This window comes from Hyaena hyaena, unplaced genomic scaffold (genome assembly GCF_003009895.1).
Source record: "Hyaena hyaena isolate Hyena2069 unplaced genomic scaffold, ASM300989v1 scaffold_73, whole genome shotgun sequence".
NCBI classification, from domain to species: Eukaryota; Metazoa; Chordata; class Mammalia; order Carnivora; family Hyaenidae; genus Hyaena; species Hyaena hyaena.
The window spans coordinates 2,415,874-2,430,064 of record NW_024080705.1 but is presented as its reverse complement, the minus strand read 5'-3'; the positions used below and the strand labels follow the sequence as shown (position 1 = coordinate 2,430,064).

Genomic DNA, 14,191 nt, shown 5'->3' with positions numbered 1-14,191 from the left:
TAGGAAACAAAATAAAGAGACTAAATTACAGCCCTCAAGTTGCACTGTCTGTGGGAGAGACAGGCATAGAACAAGGAATGATAGTAGCAGGATCTGTAAAGCAGAGGATCAGAGGTGTTGAACTCTGCCAGGATGTTTGAGGGACAGCTTTGACGAGGAGGCGGGAATGGCTGAGTCTTACACAGGCACCTCCATGGAAGGCAATGGAAAAGAGCACGTCCAGCAGAGGACCAGCATTGCCATAACTGGCAATCACGAGACGCTCACTGGTGTTGCAACACAGGGTGCACCAGAGGAGATGTAAGATAAGGCTGGGAAGGTGAGGAGGATCTGAACGGGAAGGGGCTTGCAGAATAGGCTGGACCTTTGTCCTGGAGAAACTGAAAACTCACATATCCATGTGTCTAGTCATTTGTCCATTTAACATCTATTTACTGAGCGCCCAACGTACACTAAGCACTCTACATTTAAGGAGTTTTAAGCAGGAAACAGGTGCATGCTTTGTACCTGGGGGGGGGGGGGGGGGGGGGGGAGGTATCTCTATGGAAATTAGGGGGCTTCCAAATGGCCCAGGTAAAAGATGACCCAAAAATGACCAGGCAAACCATGAGAGACTCTTGAATGCTGGGAACAAACTGAGGACTGATGGGTGTGGGGGGAGGGGGGCGATGGGCATGGAGGGGGGCACTTGTGGGGATGAGCACAGGGTGTTATATAGAAACCAACTTGATAATAAACTATTTGTAAAATAAAAATTACCTCAGTGCAAAAGTTCTCCACAGGCATAATGAGAGACCAAATTTTAAAATGTTTTATTAATCATTTTATTTCACACAAATCTCCTGCCCTAACTCCTAACTTGTTTTTGCAGTTTATAAGTTTATTGTTTCTCAGTTCTATTTTTGTCATCTGGACTGATGACAAAAAATAGAAAATAATCTGAGAATTCACAATATATCAAGATATTATATTATCATAAAATCTTCTTGCCAATAGAACTTTTTGTTCTACATCCTTTGGTTAATTTAGCCTGCTCATCAGTCAATTCAATCAAGTAATTGGACTAATTATTTTCAAACAATTAATAGAATCAACTTCTTACGTTGACTTTTGTAGAATCATCACTTGATATCAGTAAATTTTGTAATTCCATTTCCATAACTGAGTAACCATTCTGTTTTACTGGCATTTAGAGGAGATTTGTACTTTGGTCATTGCTGAGGTATTTGCAGAAGACTCTGGGTGCTTCACCTGTACTGCCAGCAACAAATATGGCACAGTGTCAAGCATCGCACAACTTGATGTAAGAGGTAAGGGCCCTTGAAATGCCAGATCATGACTTTGAATATGAGTAGGTAGCGACTGCATTATTCTTCTTTATTGGTTTTCTTATGAAGCTAGTTAGGTTCTCCTAAAAGAAATTTCCTTTCAAGGAAAGTGTTCTTATCCAATTTTTTCAATTTTTTATTGACCACCACCACTACCCATTATCCAACTGTTATCTATTCTGTTCCCTAAGAAAACATCTCCTTGGTATTATGTAAGCTTCTAATATTCTTTCCAAAATGGTACTTAGATTTTTAGTTTATTTTTTTCCTGTATTTGCACCATTTTTTAATGCCCCAGATTATGGTCATTGTTTTTGACAAGCATTCTTCCATTAGCATACTCATCTGGTTTGGATACATGCCCCCAGCTCACAATTATAATCCTATCTTGTCTTATTAAGGGGCACTAACAGCTCAGGTCCTGTTGTTGTCCTTTCAGGAAATGAAGACCTCAGAAATAATGGGTCTCTTCACTCAGCCAACTCCACCACTAACCTGGCTGTTATTGAGCAACAGCCATCCCCACCCAACCCAGAGCCTCCTTCTGTGGAACAACCCCCTAAACCCAAACTCGAAGGGGTTCTGGTAAACCATAATGAGCCCCGGTCCAGCTCAAGGATTGGGCTCCGTGTGCACTTCAACCTGCCTGAAGATGACAAAGGAAGTGAAGCATCTTCTGAGGGTGGCATGGTGACCACCAACCAGACCAGGCCTGATTCTTTCCCGGAGAGATTCAATGGACAGGCAGCAAAAATCTCTGAGCCTTCTTCACCCATCAAAGAACCCCCTCCAGTTCTGGCCAAACCCAAACTGTAAGTAAAAATTAGAATGGATGACCAAGGGTGCCTCTGAGCTTCTCTGAATCTGCCCTTAAAAATAATGGGGCTGAAGATGTGGTTTATCTATACCATGGAATACTACATGGCAATGAGAAAGAATGAAATCTGGCCATGTGTAGCAACATGGATGGACCTTGAGGGTGTTATGCTGAGCGAAATAAGTCAGGCAGAGAAGGACAAATATCATATGTTTGCACGTATAGGAGGATTAGGAGGAACTTGACGGAGGAACAAGGGGGAGAAGAAGGGCGGAAATGGTGGGGGAAAGGGAGAGAGGCAAACCATGAGAGACTCTTGAATGCTGACAAAAACTGAGGACTGATGGATGTGGGGGGGAGGGGGGATGGGCATGGAGGAGGGCACTTGTGGGGATGAGCACTGAGTGTTGTGTGGAAACTAATTTGACAATAAACTATTTGTAAAAAAAAATAATAATAATGGGGCTAAAAAACGGAATTAAGGAATGAGAAAATACACTTAGTTTTTAAAAAATTTTTAATGGTTATTTATTTCTGAAAGAGAGAGACAGAACACAAGTGGGGAAGGGGCAAAGAGAGAGTGAAAGATAGACTCTGAAGCAGCCTCCAGGCTCTGAGCTGTCAGCACAGAGCGCAACGGGGCTCTAAATCACAAACCGTGAGATCATGACCTAAGCTGAAGTCTGATGCTTAACTGACTGAGCCACCCAGGCGCCCCCTGAAGCCTGATGCTTAACTGACTGACCAACCCAGGCGCTCCAAGAAAATAGACTTTAAATGCTTTGCAAACCAGAAACCCTTACATCAATGTTAGTGTACCATCACTACCATCCTTACTGTTAAATATTCTACCTTTGAGAAATGTTACACATAATGTTACTCCTGAACTAGCTGATAAAGATGTTTGTCTAATGTTAGAGGGCTCCAGCTAAAGCACTTTCTACACTCTTTTTATAAACTCCTTTCTTGCATCTAATATTCCTTATAGCCTGTAATTTTATACCTTCTTCTCCCATTTCTGCTTCATCTAAAGCATTTGTAGTCATTATGGGAAACATATTTAGTACTTGTTCTTTGCTACGGCTAGATATTCTGTCGTAACCACAGTAGGTTTTGTATAAACATAATGGGGATGAAAGAGTGAAGAGTCATGATCTTCAGACTCCCCTCGGGGCCTGATGTGTTGTCGCCCTAACCCCCTAGAGAGCCTCCAGTGGAACCATCCTGCAATGTTTAATGTTCATCCATTACAAAGCAAACACAGAACATGATACTACTACTGTGTTCTGTTTGGTCCACACGTCAAAATTTTTAAAATTATATTTATAATTACATAAACCTTTAAATGTCAACATTAACATTTATAGTAACAGTGCTCCCATCATGAGTTTCTCAGTGCAGAACACAAGATGTTCATTAGAGGCAAGTCATGTTTAGTTTTATATTCTTTTCACTATCACATAAGGCAAAATTCTGGGAATGAAATAGAATGTTATGAAACATGCCTCTTGGAAAAGCACATCCAAAAATGTCTCTGTCCCCTGAAGGTCCTGCTGGCCTTAGGAAATGGGAATCCAGTAAAGTAAAAAGAGGGAATGGGTTATTGTAGGGAAATAGGCAAGAATGGAAAACAAAAGGCAGCCTGGAGAATCCCTGCCTGGAGAAGGGTAACCCAAGCCTCTGTCCACCACTCACTCTCTGTCTTGAGCACCTCCTTGTTTCTTCTTTGCATATCCTCTCTTCTCTCTTTGGAGACTCATCAATTCCTACCTGGCCCATCGTGGCATATTTTGTGTCACGTTCTACAATTTGTGTCAAGTTCTATTGATAATTAAATCATTCATAGCAGTTCAATTCCAAATACAAGCTGGTCCAGCCTGGTCAGGTGCAGAGAGAAAAGAAGAGTCAAATGGACGGAATCAGAACAGTGAAGGGCAGCAGGGTGGGGATTTGGATTTTTCAGAAAAAGGAATTTTGGGAACAGGTAACCCAAAACAATTTCCTTCGTAGGGCCTCCTCTTATCCAGGGACTGTTCAGGGGCTCTTAGGTATGTCAGTTAGGATTACGTTTAGTTTCATGTTGCAGAAAACCCAAACAAATGGCGGGTTAAATACATGAGTGTTTTTCTCTTAAATAAAGGAATTATATGAACAGTCTAGAGCTGTTATAGTGGCTCCATAGTCATTGACAATCCAGTCTCCTGTCTTTCTGCTTTGCCACCTTCAGCACTGGCTTCTTCTCCAAGTCCCTTCATGGTTCAGGATGGCTGATGATAGTCTAGTCATCACATCTGATTTCAAGCTACAGGAAGGGCAAATGTGTGAAGCCCTGATGTCAGACTCCTTCCAAGGAGCCTTCTTAGGTCTTACCCAAAATCTTGTGCTTGTATCTCATTGGCCAGAACTTATTCACATGGTATACTAAATGCAAAAAAGACTAGGAAGTGTAGTCTTTGGCTGCATATATTGCCTCCTTGAATAAAATCAAACTCTTTTACAAAGGGAAGAATTAAGTAGTCAGCCAGCAGTATCTGCCACATGAGACTTTCAATAAATATAATAATTCTTTGTACTAAGTTATGTAGTGACACCCTCTACAGATCAAGTCCTCAGCACTATATAATTCTTTATTCTTTTTTGCCTTCCTTAAGTTTTCTCTTCATTGTGTGTATATAGGTTTGTATTCGTAGAGGTATGAATATATACGTTCATGTGCACACGCACACACACACATGAGTTCTTACTAAACCCATATGTCTACAATCTTTTCTTACTGGTTTTGACTTCTTTGTTTTAATCTTTTAGGTTTTGCAGTAAAATATATCAACTCGCTGAATAATCTTCTTGAGGATACAATTTTCTGCTTGTTCCTTCAATTTGCCATCATATAGAAAATAGACATAATCCTTACAGATCTTAAAAACTGCAAAGGAAAGAGAAACTGTCATTTTTAAACACTGTATCTTCAAAGCCTAAATAACGCAGACTTTGAAATTTTCAACTTGATTCAAGCTGTCTGGAGCAGTGAGTCTTCATCCTGGCTACACTGTAGAATAAAATGTGGAGCTTTTAAAAAACATTTATGCCTTCCATCCCAACTGAATCAGAATCCCTCCACAGCCTATTTAATGTTTAGCCAGTTTGGAAACTACTGATCCAAAGTTGGAGAGTCTGAGTTAGAACTCTTTATCACTCCACCCCATCCCATACACCCATCCCACCACATTCAGGAAACAACAATAATTTACACTTAAAGTGAGTAAATGTCAGACAAATATCAGAATGTACTAGAAAAACCTATGTTTGGAGGACAAGTGTTTCTTTAAAGCAGTAGTTCTCAGTCCCAGTTGCATGCACAAACCAGCTAGAGCCTTGCTATTCACAGCACTAGCATCACCTGGGTGCTTGATAGAAATGCAGACTCTGAGGTCCCATGCCAGCCTTGAACCAGAAGCTGGATGTGGGGGCAAGGAGGGCAGTATCTGTGTTTCAACCAGCCCTCCAGAGGCTTCTGAGGCTTACTAAAGTTTAAGAACAACTGACCTACACTTAAAAAGATAACAATAACTAAACCTGGATCTTTTCCCCTGCCGGTTGACCCTCTGGGCAATGGTGCCTAAATATTCTTTTGTCTCTTAGTAATTCTCTTGGTGATTCTGCCAGCATAGTAGCCACTGGTAAAACCACAGCTGAAAGCCAATTGCAGAGACATATTTACTCAGAATTAGTTATCCTAATCAGTGATGTGCTGGCAAACGTTTTAACAATGGAAGGAGACGGGAAAGCCCTGATTTCTAGCATTTGCCAATTTTCTCCCACCGTATTCTATTTCAGGCTGCTAAAGCAAGGTCATTGAACGAGGAATTAGAATGAGATGTGCACAATCTGCTCTCCAGAGCAATTGAGAGCTGGCTCCATCTAGCACACACTGCCCAAAATTTTTGTTGCCAAAATTGCTTTCAAAAGTACTTAATACAGTATCTCAAGTTTGTTTTGTTTAGTCAATAAGCTTTTTTATCTCAACAGCTCAAAATCCCTAAGAAATTCTTTTGTATCCCAGAAACCACAAGAAGCATTCTTACAAATCTGAAACTCTAATCTTCATTCTTATAAATCTTTTTTTAAAAATTTTTAATGTTTTTTATTTATTTCTGAGAGAGAGAGAGAGAGAGTGTGTGACAACATGAACAGGGAAGGGTCAGAGAGAGAGGGAGACACACAATCTGAAACAGGCTCCAGGCTCTGAGCTAGCTGTCAGCACAGAGCCCGACGCGGGGCTCAAACCCACAAACCATGAGATCATGACCTGAGCTGAAGTCAGATGCTTAACAGACTGAGCCACTCAGGCGTCCCATTCTTACAAATCTTGAAATTGATACGTATAGTTCAGAAACTAAAGAATAAAGTAGCCATCATTTATTGGTCACTTCTATGTTTTAGGTGATTTATCAATTCTCACAACAATGTTGAGATATTACTTACTCCTGTTTTATTTATGAGGGAATCGGGGTCAGAACAAGTCTAAAAACTCCCCCAAAGCCACACAGATAATGAGTGGCAGAGCCAGGATTAGGACCTAAGTCTGTCTGTCTGTAGAAACCATATTCTTGAGAGTTAGGTTTAGTTACATTGTGACAAAAGAGAAGATATTTACAGGTAACCAAGAGAGCCAAGAGATCTGCCTGGGTCCAAGAAAGCTTAATGTCAGCTTGAAAGCTAATAAAAGAAAGCTTGGGTATAAAGCTGACTTCAGAAATCCTCATAGCAACAACAAAAGAGCAGCTGAGCATATAGCAATTATGACAGGCTGTTACTTTGAATTAGAGACATTACTCAGGATTTTTAGAACTAGTAGCCATTGTAATTAATTTTCCCTTCCTTTATTCTTTCATTGCACTTTGTACCTTCATTATTAAAGCAGTAGGTAAGTTCCACATGTTATCTGTAAATAACCAGTGGTTATTTATGTTATATGTATGTATAGTAATATTTTTGAGCCCTGAATAGTTCATACTACCTTGGGCATATTTATATCTCCTAAAGTGCCTAACAAAGTAAACACAGAAAATTCAATAAATGTTCATTTAATAATGGAATTGACACCTGATGTAATGAATAAGCTAATCCAAATAGCTGTTTTAAATCCCTTCTGAAACAAGACTTTTATAAAATGAGAAAAAGAAACCCTGTTCAAACAAAAACAGACATTTTTCTCAAATGAATTCTTCCAAAAACTTAGATAATCAAAAACAATTTGACACTGTATCTCACATATCATTATGTTTAAGGTTTGTGACCCTTTATAACCCAGTATGCTAAATTGAATAATTAGGGCTAACATGCCAGTGGAAGTCTTATTTAAAGTGAAAAGCTGGTTCTTAGGTTTTATTCAATGGGAATGAAAGGAAAATAAGAATCAATCAATACCAAATGATTTCCTGCCCCTTTTTATCATCCTTATCAATCTAAGATTACTTATTTGTCATATACTACTTTTTCTATTTCCATGGCCACAATAAAATATTTCTTCAATATCATAAGACTAAAATTTACTTACATGACTCTATGCAGAGATGTTCTGAAAACCATATAGCATTGTCTTCTGGATATAGCAATCACAGAATGTAACCTGACAAATATGAGATCTATTAAAAATCTAAAGATTTTTATATTTTCATGCCATTGGGAAAGTTAACACTAGTAGAAACTATTAATTGTATATATTTTATATTTTCTAAGGATAATCTAATAAAGATTATCAGGTTGTCTCGATTGCTGAATCCTTTCATCTGTGATGAAACAGAAAGGCTTAATTTTTCATTATATTGCTTTATTCTCTCAGTTTATACACTCGCTTCTAGAAAGGAGAGAGAGAAGAAAGTTACTGTACCAAGCAGCTAATGCTTTTGAATTCTTAGTTTATCTCAAAACAAGAATTTTCACAGATGAACAAAGTATGCACAGTATGTAGCATTTAACAGCAGATGGGAAGTTGACAGCACTTTTGTGAAGTTACTTTTCCATATATTATGTATCAGAAATGTTAATGAAAGGAAGGAGAAACGTCTTTACACTCCAAGAATTCAGAATAATCAAGGTTTGGAGAACCTCCTGGTTCAGCTTTATTGCTGTTGGTATTGACTCTCCCGACAGTAGGAACATACAGAACCTTTCATTTTTAATAGATCTCATGTTCAGCAGATCTTCTATGTTCCAAAGTGACCTGTGTTTCCAAGAACATAAAATCATGGTGGACTTGAGACACCAAAGCCTCCCTTGTGGATCTTCCTGTGGTTACTCACTCGAGAGTAAATTCTTTTAACCAGCAGTTTAGCAGCCCTGACAGCTCTATGCATAAATAATTTTTAGAGGTTTTCATTTTCCACTTTCTTTCTTAAAAAATAGCCATTTTGTTAAGATATATTAAGTAGACTGTGAGACATAAGTCAAATCATATGATGCTTCTGTGACTCAGCTTCCTATAAAAGAAGAAAGTACTCCCAGCTGGATCTTCTTTCTCTTCTTAGGAACAAGAAGAGGCTAAGGCAATGTTTATATTTAGGGCGGCCATATAATCTACCATTCAAACAATGCTATTTTCAAGAGTAAAAGAGCACTATTAACGATTATGCCAGGAAAACAGGCATAAACCAAGGCTGCCCAGGATGTATCAGGTCATATGGTCCCCTTATCTGTGATGTTTTGTTGTTGAGAGAGGATGAGAAACACCAAGACACATCCCACGGCTTTATTAAGGTTTGCTTTAAAATGAGGCAAAATGAAGAATACAACACATTCAGTTACTTACATCAGTGTGTAGCTCACTGCCTTCTGTCCCGAGCTGAGATAGTCTGCTCCTATCAGAACTTTAAGCATTCCAAACAGAAGACCATTGTTTCTATTGCTTTTTTTCTGATTTGTAAACATTCTAAAATTGGGCTGCTATGTTGCAGGGTCACAACACAAAGAATACAACGTGAATGATGCCTTTGGAGTTGTGCATTGTGGTGGCTCTTTCCCTTCTGACAATAAAACAGATTTAGAAAGGAGAAACAACTCACAAGGAATTAATTAGCTCATTTCTGGCAACTCTAGTTGTGTGTTCTGAATCAGTATAAAGTTGTAAACAGCCTGTCTGTACATTTTCTGATGGGTGAAGCCGATGGTGACGGATTTCCCCCTCTCTTTCCCTACTCTTGTGTGCAGTGATTCCAGCCAGCTACAACAGCTTCACAACCAAGTCTTACTGGAACAACAGCAGTTACAAAACCCATCTCCTTCATCTCCTAAGGAGTTTCCTTTCAACATGAGTGTTTTGAACGCTACTGCTTCCCCGGCGGTGACAATGTCCAGCAAGCAGGTGAAGCCCCCTTCATCACAGACTTTCAGCTTGGCCCGGCCAAAGCATTTCTTCCCCTCTACAAATACCACTGCAGCAACTGTGTCCCCTTCCAGCTCTCCAGTGTTCACCCTGAGCAGCACTCCTCAAACCATTCAGAGGACAGTGAGCAAAGAAAGCCTCTTAGTTTCTCACCCCTCCGTGCAAACCAAATCTCTAGGAGGAGTTTCCATCCAAAACGAGCCACCCCCTCCAGCTCCAATAGAGCCAGCACAACCGCCACTCACATTTGCCATCTCCAGTGGAAACCAGTTTCAGCCCCGCTGTGTTTCCCCAGCTCCCGTCTCTCCCACCAGCCGGATTCAGAACCCAGTGGCTTTCCTCAGCTCCGTTCTGCCTTCTCTCCCTGCCATCCCACCCACCAATGCCATGGGGCTGCCTAGAAGTGCACCATCCGTGTAAGTGTCATTAAGGTTTCTGAAGTAAAAGATGTCACTAAACAAAGGATTTATGCATAGAATAGCTTGGTCTGGGACAGGACTCTCATTTAGTGGATTCCGGGATAATCTTATCTCTTAGACACTAAATGGATATTGAACACCTTAGAACAAAGGGCATGATTACATTAAATAATTTTTAACAATTTAAATATTGAAAACACCTCTACAAACACAGATTCTCTGTGTAGTGCTCAACTTTTGTATACAAGATGGCCTCCATAATGCCTGATGATTCCTAGTGTCTGATTGCCATTTCAGCCACTGTGATTTCTAGGCTTTTGGACATGGGCCAGGGTTTTTCATGGGTATGTCTGGTGTGAATTTATTTTACAGGCCATCACAGGGACTAATGAAGAAAAATACAAAGTCTCCCCAACCAGTGAATGATGATTACATTCGTGAAACTAAGAATGCAGTGATTCTAGACTTGGGGAAAAAAATGAATTTCAGTGATGTCAGATCAAACCAGCAGGTAAGATTGTCGGTCTCAAATGGTTTATTGGAATTTCATCATAAGAAATTTAATTTCATTTAATTCAGTCCTTGGATGGTCAGGTCACAGACCTCAGTGAGGTTGACCTTGTGGTCTTAGAAGGTAGAGCATAGGTTAATCAACAGTCATATAGGAAAGTCATCCGCATAGATCTATAGTTCTTGATTACCCCAGTAGTTCAATTTAACTGTTTATATGTGTTTATGTAGAATGGAATATGTCAAAGAAGGAGACTAGATGGTCTGTTGGCCGTGTAGTAATCCTCAGCTAAGTATTGGTGAATATCATCACATCTTTGAACTACTTCAGTATATAAGAAGATCTAAACTTAAAGGAGATCTGGGACTTCACGCTGTCCTTTATCTTACTCCTACAGTCTAATGTGCTAGAGGTCTGCTCACCAGCTCCCCTCATTCTTCATATTAGGTTGAATCATGTGAAATGCACATTAGCCAATATCCTGTAGTTCAACCCATACAACTCCTTGCTTACTAGTAAGTGCTCACACCAAAGGAGAAAAAGGAAAGCCATAGGTGAGCATCAGATAAAAGAAAAATAGACTATTTTGTTATCTGAGCCATCTGTTTTTACATTTTATAACATGGTTAATTTTTAAATGTAGGTTTACATTTTAATAACCTAACTCGGTTTATTTTCCAAGGTGGGAACTGATCAAATCTATTATGAAACATAACATAAGATTTCAGCCAAAACAATATGACAAATATTGTGGAATTTGTGGCATAACTGATCCCCGGAAAAAGGATCCAGATTTCCCCAACCATATGCTGTTTTCTTTAGTGTTTCTGTCTTTTACCTCCAGTGGAGCCATGGATATACAGTATTTTACAATTGTGCTATCTGTTGGGCAACTTTTACTAAGTAGATTCTCTTGAAAATGTGCTGCTTAAAATCTTTTTTAAAATTGACCTTATTGAATTGAAGAACAATATTTAAGTTTATTACAACTGAGTATACATCTCACATGTTATTCCCCAGAACTACCTATGTTTCTGGGAAGCAACTATTCTTCTCTTCCATCTTCTAGATGAAGAAATGGAGGCACGGTTGTCAAATTGTCAGTGGTGGAACTAGAAGTAGAGCCCTAGTCTCCAGGACACATCACATTTTCCCTGAAACTCTGCAGCCTTTTTCAGTTTTATGACAATTACCCAAGTCCCATAAATGTGGCTCTGTCTGACACAGATTTGCTTTCCTATAATACTGTCATCACATTTGTGATTGTTAGTCCTTCTAAGTGTCACAGAAATCAGAGCTGTGTTCAGCCTATGTCTTTTACTACCCAGAGAGGGAGCAGTTAGAACCCTGTAAAAATGATAACAGGCCAGCACACATCTGTTTGATTTTACTTTTATAGTTACTCTGTCGGTAGATCCATGTTAATCCACCACCCAACTCACGGCAAAGTAGGGTTTTTCTCCTAATTACCTGAAATGTGAGTACCTGTAAATACAAACTTGTATGAGTTGAGTGTCATAAACCTAATGAAACTCATTATTAAATTTCCATCATGAAATAACCTCATGGCTAATAACATGAGCAGTTTAAAAAGCATTTTACTACTGAATATCTGTGACATGCATCAGTGTTCTTCTGAGAATCATTACTCTGACAATTGCTTTGGTGGTTTAGTTACAGAATTGGTTCTAGACTGAGTTCTATGCCATGGATAAGAGAACCAAGCTGCATAAATGCAATTCAGGAAAAGAAGGTTCTAAGATGAAAAGCTTGCATTAGGTTGGTAGATTTTGATTCAAACCAAGTTTTGAGGAATAAAATAATGACCACTTTATAATACTGTCATTGTTGCCTTGGGAAATTATAGTGAAGATGTTGTGAAGATTGCAGTGTACTGTGGCCTGCTGGCTAGGGTTTAGAAAATTTGCTTAGGAGAGTGGAAAACAATCATAAAGAAACACTTACATATTGATAGCCATCTATACCCACAGTCTGGGGACTTGTAATCAAAATGATCAGTTTTTCTCTTTCCCATATTAGCCTACATATATGAGGGGGAAAGCAAATGATTTCTTATGAAGCATATGCATTTTTGTTTTATTTTGCTTTGAAAACTTTTAGGTCCAGAAAGCTGGACTCTTTAGCCCTATTTTATTCCTAGCAAATGAAGAATAACAACCTCTTAGAGTACTTGTGTGGTCTAGAATTATCACATTATGCTGAGTATGAAAATAAATCTAAAGTCCTTAAACAATGAATATTGACTATAAACAATTTCCTCCCCAGAACTCAAAGTTCTAAATTAATGTTTTAGAAAATGGGTTTTCTTTGACATATCTGAGAGAGGATTTAAACTTGGTTTCAAGAGGGCTGCCTGGGTGGCTTAGTCGGTTAAGCGTCTGACTTTGGCTCGGGTCATGATCTCATGGTTCATGGGTTTGAGCCCCGCGTCGAGCTCTGTGCTGACTGCCAGCCCAGAGCCTGGAGCCTGTTTCAGAGTCTGTGACTTCCTCTCTCTCTGACCCTCCCCTGCTCACGCTGTCTCTCTCTCTCTCTCCTAGAAATAAATAAAACATTAAAAAAATTTTTTTTAAATAAAATTGGTTTCAAGAAATTGAAACCAAGAAACATTTGATTTCTGTATTTCCTAAGTTCTAATTCTACACAATTTCAGGTGATAATAGGTATAAGACAGTAACAAGAGGAGATGAGTAATATGATTTAATAGCCTGAGAATACATCTTATGGGTCCTGAACTCAATTACTCTGCCTAACACTAAGGGCGGATGTATATCAGCCATGTGCTTCCAAATTCTATTTCAGGAGCATCCTAGTACCATCTCCAAGGAGCTCACCTAAATTATGAAATTATGGTTAATTAGAGTCACAAGCTTAACAAAATGTCTCACTTTCAAACCAAAGGCATGGCTCTGGATGCCTCAAAGATGCACAAGTGGAACAAGTGATTGCCCCCTTCCATGTCATTCATGTATTCACTCATTCTTCATATACTCATTGAGCCCGTGCCATGAAGCAGACCACTATTCCAGGTGTTGTTGATACAGTGAGAAGCAAGATAAACAAGATCTCTGCTCTTGTGGAGCTAAATTCTAATCCTTAGAGATATTCAATCATTCAATTAACAAGCAAACAAGAAATATACTAGAAATGTAGAGATTTAGAATGGGTAGTTAATTTAGATTAAGTGGACTGAGAAGCCTGCTTTCAGGAAGTGACATTTAAGCTTGATTGAATAAGGCAGAGAGAGGGAGTGATAGGAATTCAAGATAAGTCCTAGATTTAGGATTTAACTTGGTACACTCAAAATGTAGTCTGAGGACCTGTGACAGTCTGCAAGCTATCACCTCTTCACCTTGACATAAGAACAGGAACTGAGTAACTTTCAAGAAATTTTTATAGTGGGTGTCCGGGTGGCTCAGTTGAGCTCCCCCGACTCTTGATTTTGGCTCAGGTCATGATCTCACAGTTAGTGAGTTTGAGCCCTGCGTTGGGAAAAAGTCAGCACTGACACTGTCAGTGCAAAACCTGCTTGGGATTCTCTCCCTCTCCTTCTCTGCCCCTCACTCACTCATGTTCTCTCTCTCTAAATAAATAAACTTAAAAATATTTTTAAAGGAAATTTTATAGCAATTGGGAAGAGAAACTTTATACTTATTGAGTATAATAATTTTGTACACCTCTTAAATTTCATTTTGCTAGCAATTCATTTTTATT

The 14,191-nt window shown here is 39.2% G+C and overlaps 1 protein-coding gene across 2 annotated transcripts in view; it reads left to right on the top strand.

Moving 5' to 3' along the window:
• The window catches only part of MYPN (myopalladin), a 71,641-nt gene that overhangs the window by 39,225 nt on the left and 18,225 nt on the right, over nt 1-14,191 (top strand). For both annotated transcript variants that reach the window (XM_039233288.1, XM_039233290.1), the window contains exons 8-11: nt 1,194-1,310; nt 1,768-2,140; nt 9,352-9,942; nt 10,318-10,456. In XM_039233288.1, the coding sequence (XP_039089219.1) occupies nt 1,194-1,310; nt 1,768-2,140; nt 9,352-9,942; nt 10,318-10,456 (1,220 nt within the window). The remainder of the gene's footprint in view (nt 1-1,193; nt 1,311-1,767; nt 2,141-9,351; nt 9,943-10,317; nt 10,457-14,191) is intronic.